At 40.8% G+C, this 28,000-nt stretch overlaps 2 protein-coding genes across 12 annotated transcripts; both read left to right on the forward strand.

Annotated features, from left to right (window-relative positions):
• The first annotated feature begins 8 nt into the window (after nt 1-8).
• On the forward strand, nt 9-28,000 carry LOC148790215 (histone-lysine N-methyltransferase ATXR3-like). Of its 11 annotated transcripts, XM_088891031.1 has the most exons (19): nt 9-2,292; nt 19,916-19,949; nt 20,040-20,288; nt 20,377-20,577; nt 20,756-20,861; nt 20,967-21,321; nt 21,407-22,985; nt 23,081-23,127; nt 23,630-24,355; nt 24,465-24,568; nt 24,715-24,889; nt 25,184-25,339; nt 25,424-25,549; nt 25,717-25,770; nt 25,958-26,202; nt 26,292-26,401; nt 26,495-26,875; nt 27,297-27,424; nt 27,517-28,000. In XM_088891031.1, exons 12-16 carry the CDS (start codon nt 25,214-25,216, stop codon nt 26,302-26,304), a joined length of 564 nt encoding a protein of 187 aa, XP_088747157.1. In that variant the 5' UTR covers nt 9-2,292; nt 19,916-19,949; nt 20,040-20,288; nt 20,377-20,577; nt 20,756-20,861; nt 20,967-21,321; nt 21,407-22,985; nt 23,081-23,127; nt 23,630-24,355; nt 24,465-24,568; nt 24,715-24,889; nt 25,184-25,213; the 3' UTR covers nt 26,305-26,401; nt 26,495-26,875; nt 27,297-27,424; nt 27,517-28,000. The 11 variants fall into 11 exon arrangements, with proteins under 11 accessions (XP_088747157.1, XP_088747153.1, XP_088747154.1 ...); XM_088891027.1 differs by having other exon boundaries at nt 24,513-24,889; nt 26,495-27,112; XM_088891028.1 differs by lacking the exon at nt 24,465-24,568 and having other exon boundaries at nt 26,495-27,112.
• On the forward strand, nt 16,538-18,316 carry LOC148790216 (uncharacterized). The gene is made up of 2 exons (XM_088892238.1): nt 16,538-17,258; nt 17,577-18,316. Exons 1-2 carry the CDS (start codon nt 16,538-16,540, stop codon nt 18,314-18,316), a joined length of 1,461 nt encoding a protein of 486 aa, XP_088748364.1.

The raw sequence follows: 28,000 nt of genomic DNA on the forward strand, positions 1-28,000 counted from the left end.
TCTATATATAACTACCCTAAAAAGCACATGTTAATCATGTGGACTAGTAAAAGGTACATGTCATTCACATGTATTATTAACTACTAGTTTCTTACAAAAGTTAAATGCCTAATAAGTAGTGTAAAGGGGTTGGCCATTGGGATGAGCAGCTTACATGTGTATATATAACTACCCTAAAAGGCACATGTTAATCACATGCACTAGTAAAGGGTACATGTCATTCACATGTATTATTAACTTCTAGTTTCTTAAAAAAGTTAAGTATCTAATAAGTAGTGTAAAGGGGTTGGCCATTGGGATGACCAGCTTACATGTCTATATATAACTACCATAAACGGCACATGTTAATCACATGCACTAGTAAAGGGTACATGTCATTCACATATATTATTAACTACTAGTTTCTTAGAACAGTTAAGTGTCTAATAAATAGTGTAAAGGGGTTGGCCATTGGGATGAGCAGCTTACATGTCTATATATAACTACCCTAAAGGGCACATGTTAATCACATGCACTAGTAAAGGGTACATGTCATTCACATGTATTATTAACTTCTAGTTTCTTAGAAAAGTTAAGTGTCTAATAAGTAGTGTAAAGGGGTTGGCCATTGGGATGAGCAGCTTACATGTCTATATAACTACCCTAAAGGGCACATGTTAATCACGTGCACTACTAAATGGTACATGTCATTCACATGTATTATTAACTACTAATTTCTTAGAAAAGTTAAGTGTCTAATAAGTAGTGTAAAGGGGTTGGCCATTGGGATGAGCAGCTTACATGTGTATATATAACTACCATAAAGGGCACATGTTAATCACATGCACTAGTAAAGGGTACATGTCATTGACATGTATTATTAACTACTAGTTTCTTAAAAAAGTTAACTGTCTAATAAGTAGTGTAAAGAAATGGATGAGCTGTGATGGGTATCTTTCAGACATAGTGAAAAGGAGATTTTATGAGTATCCTATGAAAGGTACCTAGCAGAGATTTTTTTTTTTTTTTTTTTTTTACTTTGGTAAAGGAGTGTTTGGCATCTAAGGAAGAAGTGGATGTGGTGTGGTGCTGTGTATGGACCATGTGATGTGACTCCTGAGTGGTTGGATAAAGGACAAGTGATGGAGGCCCATCCCAAGGCCCACCTCACCATATGGGCGACAGCTCATAGGATAAGGACAAGGGCAAGGATAATTCAAGAAGAATTCAAGAAGCCAAGATTCATCAATAATTCAAGAATCCAAGATCCATCAAGAATCCAAGAATTCAAGATCCATCAAGAATTCCAGAGATTAAGATAATCCAAGATTTCCAAGATTCATGGATAAGATCCAAGAAGATCGAACGGTGAAGATCAAACCAAAGATTCGATCCTATCAAGACCAAGATCAAGAAGAATTCGATCCTAGCAGATTAGATGTTTTGATATCTATCTTAGTTGTTCTTTCCTAGTTCTTCTACAAATTCCAGATGTACTATAAATGTTGCTCTTTCCAAGCTAATACACACTTCAGATTTACACTTCAATTTTTGCCACCTTTTCTCTTTCCTCTAGAGATTTTCGTTTAGCTTCGCTAGAAGCTTGTGTTCGCCCGGTGCTTGCATAGCCAGCTCGGTCTTATTGCTTCCACGCTGCGTCAGGTGGTATCAGAGCAGGGAGTTTGCCCAGTCAGATGGCCAACCAAGACGGTAGCAGTCGCAACCCACCCCGTGACGGAGATTAGGGGTTCCTAGCTGTTTGGAGAGCAATCGAAGAGTAGCGCACGACCACACGTAACATCGAACAGCAGTTGACAGAGATGGCTGAACAACGGCGAACCCTGTTACGGGAGGTTGTTCCACGGAACCGGGAAAATCCACATCCAATCAAAGGAAACGACCACGACAGACCACCCGTCAACGCTGCATCCCAGCGTCCAGTTCTTAACAATGACAGTGATGATGAGTTAGAATTTGGTGGTGCCCCAGTTTTTCCCGGCAACGATAGAAACGACAGAAATTGGTACAATCAAAGTAATTTCAATCCCCGTAGGAATAATGATGAATTTAAACTCAATGTAGATATTCCTACTTTTAGTGGGGATCTTGGCATAGAGGGACTTCTAGATTGGATCACAGAAGTCGATCGTTTCTTTGAGTACATGGAGATACCAGAAGAACGAAGGGTAAAATTGGTAGTTTTTCGGTTAAAGGGAGGTGCATCTGTTTGGTGGGAATGCATGAGAGAGACCTGGATCAGAGAAGGAAGGGGTCCTGTTCAAACCTGGAGGCGCATGAAACAGTTAATCAAAGGTAGATTTTTACCCCTAGATTATGAACAATACATGTTTGAATCTTACCAACGGTGTGCGGAGGGTTCCTGTAGTGTTAATGAATATACATCTAAATTTTTAAGATTAACAGAAAGAAATCAATTATCTGAAAGTGATAACCAGTAGGCAGCCCATTATCTAAGCGGTTTGAGACCGTCTATCAAAGATAAAATTGGTGTACAGACGGGTCTTAATGTACAGGATGCAAGGAACCTAGCCTTGAAAGCAGAATTGATATTCTAAGAAAAGGCATGTAGTAATAATTATCGCCGGTACAGCGGGAGCGACAACAGACCAACAACTGTCGGCAGGAACAAATCAGCCTTGGTAGTACAACCTTCTCACCCGGCAAGTACAGCTAACACCGGTAAGGCCATCACAGGAGGACATACTTGAGGTAACCCTTCCAACCCTCCTAAACTCAGTAATCCCTATGCAAAGCCTGTTCCTTTTAAATGCTTTAAATGTAATGAGGTTGGACATAGATCCAATGACTGTCCAAGAAGGAAGGCAGTTAATATGGTAGAAAGGGAGGAGGAAGAAGATGTGGAGGAGGAAGTATACTGTGGACCTGATGGGAAAGATGAAGAGGGTCCATACGAACATGAAGAGTATACTTGTGTTGTGAGAAAATTATTGCTGTTCTAGAAAAATCAAGATACCTCTCAAAGGCACAGATTGTTCCGTATTAGATGTACTGTCAAGTGTAAATTATTTGATTTAATTATTGATAGTGGCAGTCAAGAAAATATTGTTTGCAAGGATGTAATACAAAAGTTACAACTACTTCCTGAAAAACATCCAAACCCATACACAATTGGGTGGATCAAGGAAGGAGGTGACGTACGGGTGGAGGAACGCTGCAAGGTACCATTTTCTATTGGTAAGTATAATGATGAAATATATTGTGATATTATAGACATGGATGCTTGCCATATTTTGTTGGGTAGGCCTTGGCAATTTGATACAGATGTAAGGCACATGGGTAGGAAGAATACCAATCAACTTGAAAAAGAGGGTATACGTTACACTTTGTTACCCATGGCTGAAAAGAGTGTTCCTAAGGCCCCAAAAGCAAATGAGAAAAATTTTCTTACTATTACCCATCATTATGCTGAATTTATAAAAGAATGTAAGGATACTCGTGAGGTACATTTGTTAGTAGTAAAGGGAGAAAATATGAATGAGACCCTGGAGGAAAATAAAATTCCAGTGGAAGTGCAAAGACTACTTGATGAATTCCATGATGTAGTTCCAAATGAATTACCAAATGAACTCCCTCCCATGAGAGATATATAGCATCATATTGACTTTGTTCCAGGTGCCAATCTACCTAACCTCCCACATTACAAGATGAATCCTAAGGAGAATGAAATTTTATGGGAAAAGGTAGAAGAATTGTTGAAAAAGGGACACATTCAAGTCAGTATGAGTCCTTGTGTAGTACTAACTTTGCTAACACCTAAGAAGGATGGCAGCTAGAGAATGTGTGTCGACAGCAGGGCTATTAACAAAATTACTATTGGATACAAATTCCCCATTCCTAGGCTGGACGACATGCTAGACCAGCTTAATGGAGCTGTGGTTTTCTCAAAAATCGATCTCAGGAGTGGGTACCATCAAATCAGAATCCGCCCTGGAGATGAATGGAAGACAGCCTTCAAGACTAGAGATGACTTGTTCGAATGGTTAGTCATGCCCTTTGGACTAACCAACGCACCTAGCACATTCATGGGGCTGATGAACCAGGTACTGCGTCCTTTTACTAGTAAATTTGTGGTGGTATATTTTGATGATATTTTAATTTACAGAAAATCTATCACTGAGCATATTGGACATATTAGGGAGGTCCTGAAAGCCTCAAGGGAAAATAAATTATATGCTAATTTGAAAAAATGCACTTTCATGAGTGATAATTTCTTATTCTTGGGATCCATTGTGAGCAATGATGGAATTAAAGTAGATGAAGATAAAGTAAAATCCATTAGGGAGTGGCCGAACCCATCAAATGTCACAGATATGAGACGCTTCCATGGGTTAGCGACTTTCTACAGGCGATTTATTAAACATTTTAGCAGTATTGTAGCTCCCATCACTGAATGTTTGAAGAAGGGAAATTTTCAATGGGGAGAAGAACAAAAGCAAAGTTTTGCTCTCATAAAAGAAAAGTTATGTACTGCTCCTATCCTTGTTTTACCAGATTTTGATAAATTATTTGAAGTTGAATGTGACGCCAGTGGAGTTGGCATAGTAGCTATATTGTCCCAAGAAAAGAGACCCATTGCTTTTTCTTCAGTGAAAAGTTATGTGAATCCAGGAGAAAGTGGTCCACTTATGACAAAGAGTTCTATGCTGTGGTTAGAGCCTTGAAAACATGGGAACACTATTTAATTGCAAAAGAATTTGTTCTTTATACTAACCACCAGGCCCTAAAGTATCTCAGTGGGCAGAAGTAATTAAGAAGTGATTTACATGCAAGATGGTCTGCTTTCCTTGACAAATTCCCATACAAAATTATATATAAGGTCGGACAACAAAATAAAGTGGTCGATGTTCTTAGTAGGCATGTTGCCCTCATCAAGACCCTCAGTATTGCGATTGTGGGTTTTGAATGTCTAAAAGACCGATACACCCAGGATGAGGACTTCCAACAGGTGTGAGAGAAATGTGTGAATCGACAGCCAGCAGATGATTTCTACATTCATGATGGGTTCCTTATGAAAGGGGAAGAGTTGTGCATCCCTTGCACCTCCATCCGTGAGAAGATCATCAGGAATCTGCATGGGGGTGAATTAGCAGGACACCTGGGAAGGGACAAGACAATTGAAGCAGTTAAGGGGTGTTATTATTGACCGAAATTAAGAAGAGATGTGTCCACTATTCTGAGTAGATGTTATATTTGTCAGACAGCTAAGGGACAAACCCAAAATACAGGTCTCTATATACCTCTCCCCGTTCCTACTGCTATCTGGGAAGATTTGTCCATGGATTTTGTGCTAGGCTTGCCAAAAACCCAAAGAAATATGGACTCCGTCTTCATAGTGGTTGACAGGTTCTCTAAGATGGCTCACTTCCTCCCATACAAGAAAACAACAGATGCATCAGCGACAGCCAAATTATTTTTCAGGGAGATTGTTTGTTTACATGGGGTACCCAAGACTATCACATCGGATTGAAACACAATGTTCCTAAGTCACTTCTGGATGACCCTATGGAGGATATTTGATTCATCACTAAATTTCAGCAGCACAGCCCATCCGCAGACAGACGGAAAAACCGAGGTGGTAAACCGGACCCTTGGTAATTTGATTCACAGTATATGTTGGGAGAGACCGAAACAATGGGATTTCGCCATTGCACAGGCTGAGTTTGCCTATAATAATGCAGTACACAGCTCTACATGTAGATCTCCATTCTCCATTGTCTACATGAAGGTTCCAAATCATGCACTGGACTTAGTGAAGCTACCCATAGTACCCAGTGTCAGTACCTCCGCAGAACAGATGGCAGACCAGATCCAATCCGTCCAAGAAGCCGTGAAGCAGAAGCTAGAACAAACCAACGCCAAGTACAAGTTGGCAGCAGACAGGCATCGTCAACACCAAGTATTTGACGTCAGTGACGAAGTTATGGTATTCTTGAGGAAGGAAAGGTTCCTGTGGGAAAATACAACAAGTTGCAGCCTCGGAAGTACGGTCCTTACAAGATCGTGAAGAAAATCAATGACAATGCATATGTCGTGGACCTACCAGATCATATGGGTATCTCTAAGACGTTCAATGTGGTTGACCTTCATCGCTACCTGCCAGAGATGGCACTTGCATATCCTAGTCACGACTCGAGGTCGAGTTTTCTCCAAGTGGGGGAGAATGATGGAGGCCCATCCCAAGAACCACCTCACCGTATGGGTAGCAGCTCATAGGATAAGGATAAGGGCAAGGATAATTCAAGAAAGAATTCAAGAAGCCAAGATTCATCAACAATTCAAGAATCCAAGATCCATCAAGAATCCAAGAATTCAAGATCCATCAGGAATTCCAGAGATTAAGATAATCCAAGATTTCCAAGATTCATGGATAAGATCCAAGAAGATCGGACGGTGAAGATCAAGCCAAAGAGTTCGATCCTATCAAGACCAAGATCAAGAAGAATTTGATCCTAGCAGATTAGATGTTTCGATATCTATCTTAGTTGTTCTTTCCTAGTTCTTCTACAAATTTCAGATGTACTATAAATGTTGCTCTTTCCAAGCTAATACACACTTCAAATTTACACTTCAATTTTTGCCACATTTTCTCTCTCCTCTAGAGATTTTCGTTTAGCTTCGCTAGAAGCTTGTGTTTGCTCGGTGCTTGCATAGCCAGCCCGGTCTTATTGCTCCATGCTACGTCAACAAGCTTTACAAAAGGATGGTTGGCTTTTAGTTGTTATCCATGAATTTGATATAAAGGAGTTGTCATGCTCTTATCATAAACATAAAGAGGAGTTAGTGCAGTAGGTCACTCCCATCTTTTGCTCTTCCCCGATTGGCTCACAATAGCGCATACAAAGAAACTTTAGTGTCCCCTGTCATCCTCCATTATCACTCTGCACTACAGCAACTTAGTGCTTTCCAATGCCAACATTATCTCCATCTCAGGACATTTAGCCAATTAGCCCAACAAACAAGATAAACTCTACACATATTATATGGTTTCCTTGGTGTATGGGGCTGGATCTGACTGGGTATTTGTTTGGGGAACTGAGTTTCCCCTTTTAATGGCGGTCTGAAGGTGGAGTTGGTAATGGTGACTGAACTGGTACCCCCCGAGGCTGAGAGTAGAGGACCTCAGTAAGGAAGCGGACTGAAACTGAGGCTGGGATATTCTGTTGTCTGAAAGCATTGTATGCTTTGGGGTTCTGTCCTTTTTGAACTGTAAGGTAAAGTAATTCATTAAAAACCATAAAGCAAAGATACGATAGAACCCCTGTACAATGAGAAGCTATACAGAGGAAATCCAGTATGTCAAATACAACCAACCCCAAACCAAAAAAAAAAAACTATCAGCATGGTTAGAAGCTTGCTCTCAATGGTTGAAGCATGGTTAGAAGCATGGTTACTCTACGGAACCCGCAGGGACTCCGTGGGGGTGAGGGTATGCGTAATCTCTGCTCTCTAGCCCTCTTACAATCTAAGATCATTTTCACCTCGCAACCAAGTGCTAACTTAAGCATCGGAGCAACCTCGCTGGGTAAACCACCCCAGGTTCTTTAGTTCATCTCTTGCAGATTCATCAAGCCCGTCGTTGCTAGTAGCCAGATCACCTCCAACAAGGAGCAGCCAGATTGCGCCTCATCATTTGGCGCCGTATGTGGGAACCGCTACTAAAAGCCCTTCTTTCCACTCAAAAATCTCAAGCTCAAAATCCATGGCATCCTCTTGCAACGCCAGGCAGAACGGTGAAATGAACATCTCCGGGGGGCAACCTCAGGTCCCGGCCGTGTGCATTGGTCAGTTCACCGTGCCTTTCACTGCAGATGGGGTGCCAACATTGAACGTACCTTGAGTCATAGCTCCAGTAAATGCCCCACTCCCTCATATGGTGGGTGTAACCATCACTGAATCCTCTATGGTTCCCTCTACAGTCAGACAGAGCCAACTGGATGACCTGGTACACCGCGTGTGGGCTATTCAAGCCCAAATGCAACAGGTCCAACAGTTTCAACATTACCAGTAGTAGTTCCCACCGCTGCAGCAGAATCAACAGCCAGCTCCACCTTAGTGTTCGATCACACCGCAGAACAAGTCTCGCCGTCAGAACAATCATCCTCCTCACCGGGGAGAAATTTCCTAGGTCTTGTCCCACAGCAGGAGAGAATGGCAAGTTGCTCCTCCCACCTCGCAGCAAGTGAACAGGTCGGGAGATACTCGGCCCACCAGAGTTAGTCCACCCCGACCCTCGCAACTTGAAGGTTCACTTACAGGGAACCGGTTTGAGGTCCTGGTCGTAGACTCCAGACGAGGCCCTTCTATCCACAGTAGCCAGTGCCAGTAGTCCAAATCACTTCAAGCCAAGACACTGCCTGACAACATGGAAGTCAACTGCACCAATGCGAAGCCAGTTAAGAAGCAGCAAAGGCGATGCTCTAAGGCACATCGAGCAGTAGCTCCAAGCCAGCTCGTAGGACCTAGCCAACCCGGGCAGCCTAAAGGCAAGGCGGAGGTGAGCTTGGAAGTCACAAAAACTACTCCCCTCCTCTCTGTGCCATCACCTTTGTCCTCCGAGCTCCTAGCCACTCCGATGCCGAAGGTCTTCAAAGTGCCTCTGCTGGACAAGTATGACGGGTTGTTCGACCAAAATGATCATGTAGACTCTTTCCAGTCTCAGATGCACCTCGCTGGGGCTGACAAAGCTTGGATGTGCATTGCCGTCTCTACGACATTCAAAGGGGTAGCACGCACATGGCACAGAAACCTTGCGCCCGGGATAATTAAGAGCTGGGCGCAGTTTGTGCAAATGTTCACTTCGCACTTCATCACCAACAAGAAGTGTCCGAGGTCACAAGAAAGCCTCCTCAACATAATCTAGAGGAAAGGAGAGTCGATTCGAAGCTACATCAAGCGCTTCAATGACACCTGTTTGTTGATCCCAAACTTAGATCCCACTGTAAGACTCACGACATCAAAGAAGGGTATCACACACAAGGAATTCAAGTGGCACGTGGTGGCAAACAAGCCTAAAGACATCACCGAATTCCTCAAGCTCGCCGAGCAGTTCATCGGGACCGAAGAGGAAATGAATCAAAAGATTGAAGCCCCGTAGGAGAAAAGAAAAAGGGAAGGCAACAGTTCGAACAATGGTGGCAGTAAAAGGAGAAAAAGCAAGTCCCCAACTAGGAGAGGGAACAATTCATATCAATGTTCCTGAACTCCCCCGATTGAAAGGATGAACTTCACACCTCTCAATGAGAAGTGGGGAGAAATCCTCATGACGATCAAAGACACCCCTTATGTAAAGTGGCCACCTCGGTTGAAGGGAGACCCCGCCACAAAGAATAAAAATGTGTACTGTCATTTCCATAGAGACCACGGTCACAGTACCAAAAATTGTAGAAGCCTCCGTGATGAGATAGAAGAACTCATCCGTCATGGATACTTAAAAAATTTTGTACAAAAAGACAATAAGAACCAGACAGATTGGTAGGGGGAGCAAAAGAGAAATGCTCCTGAGTCCAGCAGCAGGAATAATGAGTAGCCGCAAAGACAGTTGCCTGAGGAGAAACCGATATGCGAAATGATCAACATTGCTATTGGCGGATCCATAGTCACGGGCTGTACCTTAGCACCAAGGAAGGCCTCGGTTCGCGAGTTTGAACAAGAAGAACATAATCCACCAAAGCAACCTAGGCTCGAAGACCCAATATTCTTCACAGAAGATGATGCACGCGGGGTCTAGTACCCCCATGATGATGCACTAGTTATAAAGATAAGGGTCAACGACTTTGAGGTGAAGCGTTTCCTAGTCGATTCTGGCAGTTCAGCAGACATTCTATTTAAAGACGTGTTCGACAAGCTCCAGCTCAAGGAAGGCGATCTCAAGCCAACAAGTATTCCTCTAGTAGGCTTCAGCGGAGAAGAAGTCAGGCCCCTAGGGCGAATTTCAGTACCTATAGAGGTTGACACCTGGCCTAGTATATCGAGATTCGAGCACACTTTCCTGGTAGTCGCGACTCCCTCCCCGTACAATGCCATAATAGGTTGGCCTATCACCCCCGCGCTTCGCACAGTGGTATCCACCTACTACTTGGCTATGAAGTTTCCCACGAACTTCAGAGTTGGGGTAGTGCGAGGCAACCAGGTCAAGTCCCGCAAGTGCTACGTTGCCACCCTTAGAGGGAAAGCCAAGCTAGTGGGTGACATCGAGCTAGAGCGACCGATAGGAGCGGGCTACACCAACGAAAGGGATGGTCCACGTCCCTGTTTCAATAGAAAATCCAGCTAGAACTCTCCAAATCGGTGCATCGGTCGAGGAACCTCTTCGTTCACAGCTGATAAGTTTTTTAATTGAGAATTTAGATATATTCGCATGGTCTACACTAGAAATGCCCGGTATAGATGCAAAGGTAAATAACTCACAAGCTAAATACCGATCATGTAGTCAAGCCCGTTAAACAGAAGAAACGCAACCTCACCCCGGAGCATTGGAGGATAGTCGACGAGGAGTTCGGGAAACTCCTTGCTGCCGATTTCATTAGGGAGGTCCATTACCCGAGCTAGGTGGCCAACCCAGCTCTGGTGAAAAAGGCCAGCAGTAAATGGTGCATCTTCGTCGGTTATACCCACCTGAATCGAGCTTACCCGAAAGATTGTTTCCCACTCCCTAAGATCGACCGTCTATTGGATGCGACCTCAGGGCACGAGTTGCTGAGCTTCCTAGATGCTTATTTAGGATACAACCAGATCCGGATGGACCCTGTCGACGAGGAGAAAACAACATTCATAACCAAACTAGGACTATACTGTTACAAGGTCATGCCCTTTGGGCTAAAGAATGCCGAGGCGACCTTCCAAAGGCTTGTAAACAAACTGTTTGAGCCGTTGATCGGCAATAAAGTTGAATGCTATGTAGACGATATGGTCGTTAAGACCCAGCTTTCAAACTATTTAATAAGTGACTTACAATGTGTTTTTGAAATTCTGCGTAAGTACAATATGAAGCTAAACCCTAACAAGTGTATCTTCGGTGTCACCTCGGATAAGTTCCTAGGTTACATAGTTAACCGACGTGGCATCGAAGCCAACCCCGAAAAAATAAAGGCCATCCTAGATATGAGGCCACCTCGTAAATTTTAGGAGGTTTAGAGGCTGAACGGTCATATAGCCGCTCTGAGCCGCTTCATGTCCAAATCGGCAGATCGCTGCCTGCCTTTTTCCAAGGCAATTAAAAAAAGTAAGGATTTTGAATGGACCGAAGAATGCTAGCTCGCCATCGATGAGCTGAAAAAGTACTTAGCCAGCATCCCGGTTTTGACCCGACCCGAGGAGGGAGATGTTTTGAAAATGTACCTCTCCGCGAGTGATGAGGTGGTCAGCTTGGTACTGATACAGGAAGTAGATCGGGTCCAACGACCTATCTACTATGTTAGTAAGGTTTTGCAGGACGCAAAAACAAGGTACCCAGAGATCGAGAAACTAGCGTATGCACTGGTCATCGCAGCTCGGAAGCTTCGTTCGTACTTCCAAGCCCACACAGTCGTCATCCTCCCCAAATTAACATGGAAACGGATCCTGTCCCAGTGATAATCTTGGAACTACTCCACGGAACCCGCGGGGACTCTAATATATAAAGGCTCCAGCCCCTGGAGGTGAGGGTTGCGTAATCTCTGCTCTCTAGCCCTTTTACAATCTAAGATCATTTTCACATTCCAACCAAGTGCTAACTTAAGCATCGGAGCAACCTCGCCAGATAAACTTCCCCGGGTTCTCTGATTCATCTCTTGCAGATTCATTAAGCCTGTTGTTGCTGATAGCCAGATCACCTCCAGCAGGGAGTAGCTGGATTGCGCCTCATCAAGTCCCATATATAGACGCTACTTTTCATTTTTAATTTTAAAAATGTTGTTGGGGAAGTGGTGGCTAATTTTCCGCCTCCTAGTTTGGGAAATGAGCTTGGTTGTAGACTTAAAGAGATGAATTTTTAAAACCCAATATTACCCTCGTCCCCTTCCTCCGACCTCTCTCTCTCTTCCCTCTATCTTTCTACAGGCGATTCATTAAACATTTTAGCAGTATTGTAGCTCCCATCACTGAATGTTTGAAGATGGGAAAATTTCAATGGGGAGAAGAACAAGAGTAAAGTTTTGCTCTCATAAAAGAAAAGTTATGTACTGCTCCTATCCTTGCTTTACCAGATTATGATAAATTATTTGAAGTTGAATGTGACGCCAATGGAGTTGGCATAGGGGCTATATTGTCCCAAAAAAAGAGACCCATTGCTTTTTCTTCAGTGAAAAGTTATGTGAATCCAGGAGAAAGTGGTCCACTTATGACAAAGAGTTCTATGCTGTGGTTAGAGCCTTGAAAACATGGGAACATTATTTAATTGCAAAAGAATTTGTTCTTTATACTAACCACCAGGCCCTAAAGTATCTCAGTGGGCAGAAGTAATTAAGAAGTGATTTACATGCAAGATGGTCTGCTTTCCTTGACAAATTCCCATACAAAATTATATATAAGGTCAGACAACAAAATAAAGTGGTCGATGCTCTTAGTAGGCGTGTCGCCCTCATCAAGACCCTCAGTATTGCGATTGTGGGTTTTAAAAGCCTAAAAGACCTATACGCCCAGGATGAGGACTTCCAACAGGTGTGAGAGGAATGTGTGAATCGACAGCCAGCAGATGATTTCTACATTCATGATGGGTTCCTTATGAAAGGGGAAGAGTTGTGCATCCCTTGCACCTCCCTCCGTGAGAAGATCATCAGGGATCTGCATGGGGGTGGATTAACAGGACACTTGGGAAGGGACAAGACAATTGAAGCAGTTAAGGGGCGTTATTATTGGCCGAAATTAAGAAGAGATGTGTCCACTATTCTGAGTAGATGTTATATTTGTCATACAACTAAGGGACAAACCCAAAATACTGGTCTCTATATACCTCTCCACGTTCCTACTGCTATCTGGGAAGATTTGTCCATGGATTTTGTGCTAGGCTTGCCAAAAACCCAAAGAAATATGGACTCCATCTTCATAGTGGTTGTCAGGTTCTCTAAGATGGCTCACTTCCTCCCATACAAGAAAACAACAGATGCATCAGCGACAGCCAAATTATTTTTCAGGGAGATTGTTCGTTTACATGGGGTACCCAAGACTATCACATCGGATTGAGACACAATGTTCCTAAGTCACTTCTGGATGACCCTATGGAGGTTTTTTGATTCATCACTAAATTTCAGCAACACAACCCATCCGCAGACAGACGGACAAACCGAGGTGGTAAACCGGACCCTTGGTAATTTGATTCACAGTATATGTCGGGAGAGACCGAAACAATGGGATTTCGCCATTGCACAGGCTGAGTTCGCCTATAATAATGCAGTACACAGCTCTACAGGTAGATCTCCATTCTCCATTGTCTACATGAAGGTTCCAAATCATGCACTGGACTTAGTGAAGCTACCCAGAGTACCCGGTGTCAGTACCTCCGCAGAACAGATGGCGGACCAGATCCAATCCGTCCAAGAAGCCGTGAAGCAGAAGCTAGAACAAACCAACGCCAAGTACAAGTTGGTAGTAGACAGGCATCGTCGGCACCAAGTATTTGACGTCGGTGACGAAGTTATGGTATTCTTGAGGAAGGAAAGGATTCCTGTGGGAAAATACAAGTTGCAGCCTCGGAAGTACGGTCCTTACAAGATCGTGAAGAAAATCAACGACAATGCATATGTCGCGGACCTACCAGATCATATGGGTATCTCTAAGACGTTCAATGTGGTTGACCTTCATCGCTACCTGCTAGAGATGACACTTGCATATCCTACTCACGACTCGGGGTCGTGTTTTTTCCAAATGGGGGAGAATGATGGAGGGCCATCCCAAGAACCACCTCACTATATGGGTGGCAGCTCATAGGATAAGGATAAGGGCAAGGATAATTCAAGAAAGAATTCAAGAAGCCAAGATTCATCAACTATTCAAGAATCTAAGAATTCAAGATCCATCAAGAATTCCAGAGATTAAGATAATCCAAGATTTCCAAGATTCATGGATAAGATCCAAGAAGATCGGATGGTCAAGATCAAGCCAAAGAGTTCGATCCTATCAAGACCAAGATCAGGAAGAATTCGATCCTAGCAGATTAGATGTTTCGATATCTTTCTTAGTTGTTCTTTCCTAGTTCTTCTACAAATTTCATATGTACTATAAATGTTGCTCTTTCCAAGCTAATACACACTTCAGATTTACACTTCAATTTTTGCCACTTTTTCTCTCTCCTCTAGAGATTTTCGTTTAGCTTCGCTAGAAGCTTGTGTTCGCCCGGTGCTTGCATAGCCAGCCCGGTCTTATTGCTCCACGCTGCCTCAACAAGCTTTACAAAAGGATGGTTGGCTTTTAGTTGGTATCCATGAATTTGATATAAAGGAGTTGTCATGCTCTTATCATAAACATAAAGAGGAGTTAGTGCAGTAGGTCACTCCCATCTTTTGCTCTTCCCTGATTGGCTCACAATAGCACATACAAAGAAACTTTAGTGTCCCCTGTCATCCTCCATTATCACTCTGCACTGCTGCAACTTAGTGCTTTCCAATGCCAACATTATCTCCATCTCAGGACATTTAGCCAATTAGCCCAACAAACAAGATAAACTCTACACATATTATATGGTTTCTTTGGTGTATGGGGCTGGATCTGACTGGGTATTTGTTTGGGGAACTGAGTTTCCCCTTGTAGTGGCGGTCTGAAGGTGGAGTTGGTAATGGTGACTGAACTGGTACCCCCCGAGGCTGAGAGTAGAGGACCTCGGGAAGGAAGCGGACTGAAACTGAGGCTGGGATATTCTGTTGTCTGAAAGCATTGTATGCTTTGGGGATCTGTCCTTTTTGAACTGTAAGGTAAAGTAATTCATTAAAAACCATAAAGCAAAGATACGATAGAACCCCTGTACAATGAGAAGCTATACAGAGGAAAACCAGTATGTCCAATACAACCAACCCCAAACCAAAAAAAAAACTATAAGCTCCTTGCAAAGAGGAAACAGAGTTTTCAAAATTTCTTTGGTTTGATGTCATGTACTGATATGACTGACCCTAAATAGGTGGGGTTGAGGCTGATTTGAGTTGATTGGAGTATACTATCTTTTGATAGGTTGTTGATAAAGGGACTTTGGGGGTTGTTGCTGAGTGCACTAGCTAATTAGGTTTTTCTTAGTTATATGGAAGTTCGTTTCTTGTTTTTTTTGGCATATACTGCATGGGTATAGATCCTCTCCTTTCTTAACCAAAACAGAATGATCCTTTGTTAAGATGTCTACACCCTTTCTTAACCAAAAGAGAAAATTCTAATGGGGACTCAAAATACATAACAAGAACTGATTCTATTAATAATTGGGGATTAAAATACAGATCCAGCTCCATATAATAGACTCGGATCAGTTCAGGTCTGTTGGTCCATACCATTGATAACCCTAATGGTCCCCATGCAAGTTTGCAAGTTCAGGTTTGTTGGTCCATACTACATCATATATGAGAATAGGGTGCTCTTCGTTAATGAGCCCTTGGTAGGGCAGATGGTACAAACCCCTGGATGGGTTGGAGTGGGGATGCTGACTTTTGTGGTGGCATTAGACTTCCAATATTTGGGGATATGGATGGTACCAGCCCTTGCACAGCTTGGGGAATGAATTCTCATTCCTGCTGATTTTAATTCTCATTCCCATTCTTGTCTGAACCAAACAGACTATGGGACTGGATCATTCGGAATCGGAATCAAAAGGAAAGTAAGTTTTGAAATTCTTCTTGAAATCCTTGTCCATTATTTTCATTCAAATCACATTGATCTCTTGTATTTTTTCATTTGGTTGTAAAATGGACAAGAGTTGGATTCATCGATCAAGAACTTCTAAAGAGTATCTAGATGGCGTTGATCAGTTCATTAGGTTTGTTTTTAAGAAGGTAAACCGCGAAGGAAAAATTTGATGTCCTTGTACAAAATGTGGAAATGTTTTGTTGATGGGTCAAGTTGATGTGGAAGATCATCTAATCATTAATGGGTTTCTCCGAGGTTATACGGAGTGGATATTTCATGGAGAGTCAATTTTTGTGCATACGACATATAATGAGGCTTGTTCTTCTGATAACCCAATTGAGTGTGAGGATGTGCATGGGATGATTCATGATGCATGTGGTATTCCTACAGTGGAACAATGTGATGAAAGGATGGATATTCTAGTACAACCTAGTGGAGGGCCTAATCCTAATGCTCAGAATTTTTTAATCTCTTACAAGATGCTGAACCAGAATTATATCTAGAGTGTACAAGATTCTCAAAACTTTCATTCATTGTTAGGCTATTTCATATGAAGTGTTTGTATGGATGGAGTAAGAAGTCATTTACCGAGTTGCTTGAATTGTTGAAGGAGGTGCTCCCAAAAAGTAATCAAGTACCAAGTTCTTTCTATGAAACTAAGAAGATGATAGGAAGTCTTGAACTTTAGTATAAAAAGATCAATGCATGTCCAAATGATTGCATGTTGTTTTGGCAAGAACATGCTAATGATGAGATATGTTCTGTGTGTGGTGATTCAAGATGGAAGCCAAATGGTGACCATGAGAACAACAATGATGGGGCAATTGGTACAAGGGAGAGAAAGATTCCTGCAAAGGTCCTGTGCTATTTTCCTTTAAAGCCAAGGCTGCAACGTCTTTTCATGTCAACTAAAACGGCATCTCTTATGACTTGGCATGAAAATGGACATATCAATGATGGCTTCATGAGACACCCTGCTAACTCTCCTGCTTGGAAGGAATTTGACGCCAAGTATCCAAACTTTGCAGCTGAACCTCGCAATGTTAGGCTTGGTTTGGCAAGTGATGGCATAAATCCCTTCAGAACACTCAGCGTCACCTACAGTACATGGTCAGTGGTATTGATCCTATACAATTTACCCCCATGGATGTGTATGAAACAACCCTATTTGTTATTGTCATTGATTATTGCTGGTCTAAATGCTCCTGGAAATGATATCGACGTGTACTTACAACCCATTATTGCTGAACTCAAGGAATTGTGGGAGGATGGGGTCGAAACATATGATGCATCTACTAATCAGAACATCCAATTGTGTGTTGCTTTGTTAACGACAATAAATGACTTTCCTATATATGGCAATTTTTCGGGTTGGAGTACCAAAGGGAGGTTTGCATGTCCATCATGTAATAGTGAAACTTGCTCTCATTGGTTGAAGCATGGTTAGAAGTTTTGTTACATGGATCATCGACGATTCTTGGATGCCAACCATAGATTTTGATATGAGAAACAATCATTTGATGGAAATCAAGAGTTTAGAGCTGAACCTACTCCACCAAGTGGCACTGCTGTATTGCACCAGTTAAAAGGATTGTAGTTCACACTTGGTAAAAAGGACCAAGGTAGTACTGGGGGAAAAAAGAAATGCAACACTGAGTTGGAGAGTCATTTCTTTAACTAGAAGAAGAGGAGTATATTTTTCTTATTACCTTATTGGCAACACAATTTGTGTCATCATAATCTTGATGTGATGCATGTAGAAAAGAATATATGTGACAACATAATGGGGACTCTCTTGAACCTTGATGGTAAGACAAAGGATAATGTAAAGGCACACTTAGATCTAAGGGTAATGCGAATAAGGCCCGAGCTTCATCCTCAACAGCGTGGATCAAATGTTGCATATTTGCCCCCAGCGTGTTATTCCTTATCTTCTACTGAGAAAGAAGGTTTTTGTAGAGTATTAAAATCAATTAAGGCTCCAGATGGATATGCATCAAACATATGTCGACGTGTGGATGTTAGGCAATGCAAAATTTTGGGTCTCAAAAGTCATGATTGTCACGTTTTAATGCAACATTTGCTTCCATTGGCCATGCGGAGAACATTGCCTAAGAATGTGTGCTCCCCTTTGACTGAGCTATGCAATTTTTTCAAGAAGTTGTGCTCGAAAGTATTGAACCCAGATGAGTTATGTAGAATGTTGAGGGAGATTGCACTAATACTTTGTTGTCTAGAGAGGATCTTTCCTCCATCATTTTTCACAATCATGGTGCATTTAGCAATACATCTAGCACATGAGGCTAGTATGTGTGGCCTAGTACAATTTTGTTGGGTGTATCCAATTGAGAGGTACCTTGGAAAACTGAAATCCTATGTCTGCAGCAGAGCATATCCAGAAGGCTCTATAGCAGAAGATTACTTGGCAGATGAGTGTCTAACTTTTTGCTCACAGTACCTACATGGTGTACTTTTTGCTCACAGTACCTACATGGTGTAGAGACCAGGTTTAATAGACCAATAAGAAATAATGGATGAGGCAAATAATGGAATGCAAGGATTCTCAATGTTTCAGATGTCGGGTCGTCATTTAGGAAAGGTTGATTATATCCAATTAGATGACATCTCATGGGCGCAATCACATCGATATGTGTTATTTAATTGTGACAAAAGGATTTCCTATATTAAGTAAGTTTTTTGTTTAATATGATATTTTAGATTGATAAGTAAATTTTAATCTTAAAAATTTTAAGAATACTAACCATAGGTTCATGCAGACAACATACTACAATTATCAAGCGTCAACATCGACGTACCCATCTAAGAGAAAGGGAGATAAAACAAATCCAAAATACAAAATTTCATGAATGGTTTAAGTCACATGTAAGAAGCTTATTGCATTATGCAACTTCTTACACCTTGTTTCAAATCCATCTCAAACATTTGTTTTTGTGGTGTTTTTTAGGTTGCAAACCTTGAATCAAAAAATAATCTTCAAATTTTAGAGGAGATTAGATGGTTGGCTAAAGGTCCATTGCGTGAAGCGTGGAGGTTCAAGGGGTTTATTGTAAATGGTTTTAGATTTCACACCAAGGATCGTGAACGACAACGAAAGACCCAAAATAGTGGGGTGGTTGTCACGGTAGAGACATCAAGTTTTGCCAGTTCAAGAGATAGAAATCTAATTTCTGGGGATGTCACATATTATGGAACATTAAGGATTGTGAACGACAACGAAAGACCCAAAATAGTGGGGTGGTTGTCATGGTAGAGACATCAAGTTTTGCCAGTTCAAGAGAGAAATCTAATTTCTGGGGATGTCACATATTATGGAACATTAACTGACATCATTGAGTTAAATTACTATGATAAGTTTTGGGTTGTATTATTTCAATGTGATTGGGTTGATGTGACACAAGGTAGAGGAATAAAACGGGATGACTATGGCTATACACTAGTTAACCTCTTGCATTTGATGCGTAGTTCATAGTTAGAGGATTAGCCCTTCATTTTATCCTCCCAAGCCCAACAAGTTTTTTATGTGAAAGACCCTAATGAAGATGATTGGAGTATTGTTATAAAGACAATCCCAAGAGATTTATTTGATATGTGGGTCGGAGAGGTTGACGGAAATGATGATTTGGAAGTCGAGCCACCTAGAACACATGTAATGGAAGACACTCCTGATGATAACATTGATTGGGTTCGTGAAGATGTTGATGGAACAACTATTGAGGCAACCATTTCCGATGATGAAGATGATGATGTACATGAGCCTACATATGAGGAAGAGTCAGAGGATGACACCCTTTATGACTACATATGATGTTGATTAGTGTGCATGAATTAAAATGTGGTTCCTTACACTTATTTGTACTTTCAAGAGAGATCACACCTTGTGACTCTCTTTGTGGTGTTGTAACTGTGCTTACATTTTGGTAATGAAGTAACTTTTTCAATATTCAAAAAAAGATGTATGTGATAATAGATATGCTATTCTAATATGCTTGTGCAATTTAAATTATTATGCTTGTATTGTTCTATTATGGTAGATATGCGATTTGAAATTAATTGAAAATGTTCGTTTTCTTTCTCATAGGAAATTATGGCTAAAGATGTTGTTGGATCAGCTGGTATTATTTTATGAATAACTTTTTTATGTTGGGCCTTACTTTTATCATGGTCACTTTGAATATTTTAACTTCTTGTGTACCATGAAATAGATGCCTCAGTGCAAAGGAGGGGCAAGGGCCCCACAAGAGTTGTCGACATCTGGAACTTGCTAGTAGGAGAAAAAAATACCCATAACGTTAAATGAGTTAGGCCAAGGAATTGGAGAAAATACAAAGAAATTAGTGAAGTTTATGGGAACAATTGCAAGGAACGGCGATCTCTATCCTCTGGGTTTGGGTTTTAAGCAGTGGACTTCATTTCCAACTCCATGTAAAGAGGACATTTGGAACCTTGTACTGGTATGATTTTTTTTTTATTTAGGTCTGCTTATTTGTGTGAATTCATAGATTAATTGCTAATACATTGGTTTAAATGTGTTCTTTGTAGGGTAAATTTGAGATAGACAGTAAAGGTAGAAAGTGGGTATTGTCCTCGATTGGAAAAAAATGGAAAGATTACAAGTCAGATTTGAAAGCCATGTACTATGATCCAGTTACCCCTGATGAGGGAATGCGGAATTGCCCAAATAAGGTTCCTAGCGATCAATGGCAAATTCTTGTCGCTTTTTGGAACTCTGATGAGGGCAAGGTATTATCTCTTAATTATATTGATTAACCTATATTGTTTGAGTGTCACAATATACATGGCCTTACACTTGTAGTTTTTATAAAACTGTAGAAACGGAGTGCTATAGCTAGAGGCAATCGGCTAACTATACTACTACTTGAAAATGATGATAATGTCTAAATGCTTAGTATGGATATAGATGCAGAAAACCGGTGATGGGGCACAACCAAGCAAGGGAGTTGTGTGGATCAAAACACAGAAGGAAAGATGGGGTGCCTGTAGATGCAGAATCAGGAAGGGCAATGGTTGTTTATTGAACTAGTGAACACACACACGTATTTAATGTTAATTATATGTTTTAGTATAAAAATTCCATATTAGCCTCACAACAATTGTATTGTCTTTTGTAGGAACAATTAGAGAACCTGGCATCACAACAGGCCACAACTTCTGGTGGGTCTTCAGTCCCTAATGACGATGACTTTGATCAAATATTTGGAGCAGAACGACATGGGTACGTGTGAACGTATGGATTAGGCGTTACTCCTTCTGAGCATGAGTTGTAGAAATAGAGCATCTGAGTCTACATCAACAAGAGGTTGTGGGCATGAAGATAGAGATGAACAACTCAGGCAGATAGAAGATAACCCTGAAAGGGTGACTAGAGCATGTAGTGATGTACAACACTGGGTGGGAAGGGTAATATCCGTACTTCCACAAAATCTTCAAGACATGCTAAATGATGATCGATATTTACCTGTAGAGGTAATATGTGTCTCAAAGTACAATTCCAAGATTGGCATTCTAGGTGTTTTTACTGATATGCTTTCTTGTTTGCTATTATTGTTAGGTTCCTGATCGATCACCAACATGACTGTAGAGATTTCTTCCTCCTCTACCTCTTCCTCATCTTCTTCATTGAGTGGTCATGGCTTTTATACTTCCTCAAGCTTTCTCCTTAAAAAAAAATCTTGGTGCTCTGATACCAACATGTAAATCAGTCTTCAAATATCAAGAACAAATTTAGGGATTAGAAGAACTAAAGAAAAGGTATGAACAACTATACAAGAGAAGAAGATGGCGAAAAGTGGAGGTAAGAGAAGGAGTCGAAATTAATCTCCATTCTCCTCTAACCCTATTTTATTAAAAAATAAAAAATAGATGATGACAAGAATGCCCTTAAGTGGGCGGCTAGCTTGGCAGTTACATAAAGAGAATAAAACAAGAATAAATAGCAGGCCCATCAACAATAAAATAAAAGATATTACAAAAGAGGATGTTAGGGCCCATTCGGCCCAGTCTCTTTACACTCCCCCTCAAGCTGAACATAGATGTCAATCATGCCCAGCTTGCTTATATAGTGTGTCATTTTCCCTATTGGAACTCCCTTGGTCAAGATATCAGCCAGTTGCTCTTCTGATGTGATGAATGGTAAACAAATTTCTCCTGAGGAAATTTTTTCCCTTATAAAATGCCTATCAACCTCAATGTGCTTAGTTTTGTCATGTTGAACAGAATTATGTGCAATGTTGATAGCAGCTTGGTCGTCACAATAGAGCATCATTGGTTTCTCGTAGTCCACCCCCAATTCTTCTAGAAGGGAACGAAGCCACAGTAATTCTGACACACCATGTGTCATTGCCCTGTATTCTGCTTCAGCTGAGGATCTAGCAACTACAGATTGTTTCTTACTCCTCCATGACACAATATTCCCAGCAACCAGAGCATAATAACCAGAGGTGGATCTTCTATCATCAATACATCCTGCCTAATCGGCATCAGTAAAAGCTTCTAGTTTCATGTGACCATGTTTAGAAAATAGAATACCATTCCCTGGGGTACCATTCAAGTAGCACAGAACCCTTTTTGCAGCAGCTAAATGAGTATCTCTGGGAGAATGCATAAATTGACTAATAACACTTACTGCATAGGAAATATCTGGCTGAGTCATGCAAAAGTATAACAACTTCCCAAACAATCTCTTTACATCCTTCTCCCTTCTCCCTTCTCCCTTCTCTTTTCTCTTGTTTCTCTTTTGCCCCACCTAGACTTCTGCTCCTGCTCCAATCGCAAACTTCTTAATGCCTCTAACAGTAATTCCAGTTGGTTACTGGGTGGAACCACATGGAATCAGCTGTGGGTATGGGAATTCTGTGGAGCAAGCTCCCTTCTCCTCCATGGTATCAGCTGGAGGTCCTTCTCTATTTAAGTTTGGCAAAGGTTGTGGTGCTTGTTATCAAGTGAAGCAACATTACTGAATGGTTTGCATTCTATCCACATTACACTAGAGTTCCTAAATGGGTTTCAGAAAAGATGTATGCAGCCTTACCCCTGCAATGTGCCATAACCTACCTGCAATGGTAGCAAAAGCTCTAGTAGCAAGACAGAAATGATCCAACAGGATCCACTTATGCTTTGCAACAAAGAAGGTGGTAGCCTGTCATGCTTATTTATTCTCTGTTTTCAACTAGTCTGTGTGGTACAAAATGCATGGCTATCTCCTAATGTGAATGCACTCTTGCAGGTCAAGCAAAGTTCTGCAACTTTTTCACAGGAGGAGGTTTGATAATGGTAGGTGATGGTATCAATGATGCACCAGCACTTGCTGCTGCAACTGTGGGTAGTTCTCCTTATGTCATTTTCACTATAACAAAAGATCTTCATTGGAGAGTGATTTGGGGCTGCACCTAATATGACATAAATAGGATGTGCCTAGATCATTCCCATTTTATTTTAAATAAAAATTCATTTCAGATAAAGAAGGAAAATCCAAGTTTAGAAAATTGAGAAAAATATATATGCATGCAAAGAATTCTCTCTAGACTCTAACTAATAATGCAATCACATTGTTGTATTAACAAAAATGTCCGAGTTTCTGAACATAATGGTGTTGTCCAATAGTTAGAAACTTCTTTTTTCTATGCTGATTTGTTATGAAGGTTCTAATTGTGGGTTCTAATGACTTATGAGTTTATTGGTCTTTGGATGTGTTATAGTAAAAGAAGTTTATATTTTTCATCCTTTCTCAGTCTGGAAATGTTCTTGCTCTAAAACCTAGACATGTTTGTTTCAGGCACTTGATTGGTTTCTTCCTTTTCCTTTCTCGGACAATATACACAATGAAAGTTCCAGAAGTTGTGGATCTCCAGTCCCTACATCACCTGCCTGAAGTGCTAAAAAAAACTGATCTGCACGAGTTCTTGACTTGCCTCCCATCCATGCCAAACATGCCCGTATATTTTGAAGCTCCTTTTCTCACAAACTTACTTCTCACAAGCTCCTTTTCTATTACTACTTTTGTTTTTGAAAGAGATGGATTTAATTTTTCATGGATTCTAGGAGGGCCTCTGATTTGAAGTTAACTTCTTATGGTTAACAGGTTACTACATTATAATATATTCTTGTTTTTTCCCCAACCATGCCTTTGTGTCTTTGGATGCTGAATAAACCACTGTATAGGGCATACTTTCTGTTTGGCGTTTCTATAACTGTCGATGTATTGAACTCGTAGCCTGAAAGTTGGCTAGTTTTTCCCCATTTTCTAGGCTGTGATTTGGCTATTTAAGAGTCAAGTTTTATGCCCTCCTCCTTCACCCTTTCTGATGTATAATTAATTTTCAATTTTGTTAGATTTTGAGATTGTTGGGAAAGGTGGGTAGGATGCTCTTTCCTTAGGAAGGGCCCATGTGAAGCCCGACCTAGCTGCCTTAGGAAATGCCCACTTTCCCTAGTAGGCAGAACTAGTTGCTTCCACGTTATTGGCCAAGAATAATAGGTCAAGAACTGCAGCAGATATCTGGTGAGTATCCGTAAACATGTTAAGTTACCTTTTATTTTTAACAGTTTATTGCCTGAATTTTGATCAAAATACAGTTTATTGCCTGAATTTACTCTGTTTTCTAAAATAGTTCATCTTTGCATCTACGCTATGATTCCCTTGACCATGTAATCTTAAGTTCAAATTCCACCATTATGCCATTGTTCAAGAAGGTTCTGAGTGCCAGTGATGCAGGTAAAATTGGTTCTTTAGTTTTCCCAAAATCATGTGTTGAGGTAAGATCCAAAAATGTCCTTATTGCTGGTTTTCTACCATGAACTCCATTCCCAAAATTACCCTCTATGTTGAGAAGAAATTTTTTAACATTAAATTGTATGCAGGCATATTTTCCCCCCATCTCTCAGCCAGAAGGCCTTCTGTCAAAAATTCAGGATGCTAAAGGGAAAGACTGTGTGTTTCAATTTGGATTTTGGCCTAATAACAATAGTAGGATGTATGTCTTAGAGGGTGTAACCCCTTGCATCCAGTCTATGAAATTACAAGCTGGTGATACTGGTAATTTGCATTCTTTATTTGGATAATGAGATCTGATTTTTGTCTAGGAAATAGATAAATTAGGAGAATAACAATTATCTAGGAAAGACTTAAGGAATAAAGAGAATTACTGAGACGTGTTAGAAAATTAATGAGAATAACAATTGAGGATTCTCATTTCAGCAGTTTGATTTTGACCGTCCTGGTTGAATTGTCCATAATAGTTAGCAAGAACTAACTAAAAATCTTATATTGCCTTCCATCCATAACCGTCCTGGTTGAATTCCTCAATTTGTTTCCTGCAATCCTTTCCAGTGCTAGAAAAACTATCCAAGAGAAGTGTTGATGCTAGAAGCTTGTGATTTGACTTCCGTATTTGAGGAGGATTATATTGACTTGGGAAGGGCTGGTCTAGGCACCTGCTTGCTTGCTGGGTTACCGGATTGGCTTATTGCATATTCAGCCCGTCTGGTATGTTGTTACCTTATAATTTGTCACAGAATTGATGCTTCTCTGGTTTGTTTCTGAATATACTTTATACGAATTTGAATGAAGGTGAGGTTTATAAATTTTGAAAGAACAAAGCTTCCTGAGGAGATTCTAAGGCATAACTTGGAAGAGAAGAGGAAATTTTTCCTAGATATTTCTGAAGAAGTTGAGAAAAATGAAGCTGAGATTCAGGTGACTGTTGGTTATGATATGTTTATATCATATCATTCATTGCATGTTTGCAGACTCTGACATTGTTATGTGATGCATGGGTGGACATAAGCTTATGAATGTTATGCTTGTGGGTTGATGAATGATTGTATAATAACTTGTGTCTTATCTCTTCTTGCATGATACAGGCTGAGGGGGTCTATAACCAGAGGCTTCAGAATTTGGCTCTTACTCTTGATAAGGTGCTTACCTTTCTATTTTTACTTAAGAGGGAGGTTCTCTATCTCTCTCTCTCTCTCTCTCTCTCTCCCCCCCCCCCCCCCCCCCTAATGCTTGTCTTTCATTGTGATCTGAATTTTATTCATATGATTAAGTTATTAAATTCTGGGATCAATTTGGCCTTCTTCTGAATGTAATTCATGTTAATAGGTAAGGTATGTAATGAGAAGTGTATTTGGTGACCCAATTAAAGCTCCACCCCCACTGGAGAAGCTTAGTCCTGAAGCAGTAGTTTCAGTCCTATGGAAAGGGGAAGGATCACTTGTTGAAGAGTTAGTCCAGTGCATGGCTCCTCATATGGAAGAGGGCTTGCTGAATGACTTAAAAGAGAAGATTCGACATGACCCATCTGGATCTGTAGATCTCCGGAGAGAACTGCAGAAATCTTTATTATGGTAAGCAGTATAGTTTACTATCTCTTACACTGATGTTTATAATGATTTATGATTGTCACTCATTACCCCCCACCCCCCTTCTTTTACAGGGTTGAGGGATGAAATTCGAAGCCTTCCATGTACATACAAGTGTCGGCATGATGCAGCTGCTGATTTGATCCACCTTTATGCTTATACAAAATATTTTTTTAGAGTTCGGGTTAGTTGAAATTTCGTAGCAGTGTTCTCCTGTATTTGATTAATATGGAGGTGATTTTCTTTGCTTCGACTAAAAAGAGTTCTTCGCATGCAGGCATACAGGACTGTAACTTCTCCTCCTGTATACATTAGTCTTCTAGACTTGGGCCCCAAGTATACTGATAAGTTGGGGTCAGGTTTCCAAGAGTATTGCAAGACATATGGTGAAAATTATTGTTTGGGGCAGTTGATTTATTGGCATAACCAAGCTAATGCTGATCCAGATTGCAGCCTAGGGAGGGCGAGAAGGGGTTGTTTGTTGTTGCCTGATATTGCCTCCTTCTGTGCCAAGGTTCAGAAGCCATCGCATCGTCAACGTGTCTATGGCCCAAGAACCCGTAGATTTATGCTTGCAGGAATTCCTGATGGAAATCATGCAAACGATCCTGATGGAAAGATCCCTCATAAATTCCATATATAAGACCTTACATTTGTGGTATGTGGATATTGATAAAATAACACTTATCCGCTGAGCTACAAACTTGGGTCCCTATTCTTGAGTCTTCTGTTTTTTGGGGCAAAGCTGAAAACTTTATTCACATGAAGAAGGGTCAAATAGATCTACCACTGGGAATACCTATAATGTCAGGCAATATCTTTGGGAGGGCTCATCGGGGAAGCCCAAAGTAAACAAAAAAGATTCATTTACATCATTGAAAAGCTTAGATAAAAGGTTGTTAGCCTTATTGGATTCCCTTGATATGTATTTAATTATTCATATATAGTTCAAAACATTATTTTCTCTTCTAGATTCTGGTCTTTGAGTTTGAGCCAGCCAGATTTCTTGGAGACTCAATGCTTTTGCCATTTATTCTGAAGGCTGGCAGATAAATAATTGATTCTTAATTTTTGTACAGGAACTTAGATTCTTATAATTACTTCTCGTAAGGAAGTTGGCAGCTATCTTGGTTTTCCCATTTTCCGGGTGATGTCTATGAGGTTTCTATCGTGCAATGATGCTTTGCAGCTTTCAACTGCTCAAGAAGTAGGGGTTTCTTTTGCCAATTTCCCTGGAACTGGAATCTACAAGTTTTCCTTGTAAATATTGAATTGCATTTGTTTGGGCTTCATATGCAGAGAATGTGCATATATGATTTTGAAATTCCAGAAGGCTGCTGCAAGGGGACCATTGAAAGTAACATATGAAAAATACTTGCATCCTGATCAAAGTAATGTTGCAGCAATAGAAGCAATTGACAGGCTTCTTCCGTGACATCAAGTCATATGGGAGCTCAGATTATGACACAATGTGGTACAATGAGGACATGAAATTCAGGAAGATGGCATTAGGCAGGCAGGAGTACATTAGACTTTCTTTCCCTCATAAGAATATATGGATCTTGAGTTTATAAGAAGAGAAAAAAATGCGAAGAAAAGTTTCACTTGCAAATCACACCCGGGCTTCCAAAAGCAAAAGAGTGGAATGTGTAGCAGTCACAAACTCTTTGGTTCAGACCCTACTGAATTTTTGTACAAACCAAGAAATTATCAAATTGAAAATAAGATGTATTTGTGATTCAAATTGTTTGAATGGAGAATGACATTTTAAATTTTGTTGTAA

This window comes from Nelumbo nucifera, chromosome 7 (assembly GCF_055504915.1).
Source record: "Nelumbo nucifera cultivar China Antique chromosome 7, China Antique-T2T, whole genome shotgun sequence".
NCBI lineage: Eukaryota > Viridiplantae > Streptophyta > Magnoliopsida > Proteales > Nelumbonaceae > Nelumbo > Nelumbo nucifera.

Bases quoted from the DNA above. Each gene is read 5' to 3' on its own strand.
- LOC148790216 (XM_088892238.1), top strand. From the start codon at position 16,538: ATGTTGTTTTGGCAAGAACATGCTAATGATGAGATATGTTCTGTGTGT. The intron at 17,259-17,576 runs GTTAGAAGTTTT...TGATGCATGTAG, and splicing joins CTCTCATTGGTTGAAGCATG to AAAAGAATATATGTGACAAC.
- LOC148790215 (XM_088891024.1), top strand. From the start codon at position 25,214: ATGCTAGAAGCTTGTGATTTGACTTCCGTATTTGAGGAGGATTATATT. The intron at 25,550-25,716 runs GTGACTGTTGGT...TGCATGATACAG, and splicing joins AAAATGAAGCTGAGATTCAG to GCTGAGGGGGTCTATAACCA. The intron at 25,771-25,957 runs GTGCTTACCTTT...TCATGTTAATAG, and splicing joins TGGCTCTTACTCTTGATAAG to GTAAGGTATGTAATGAGAAG.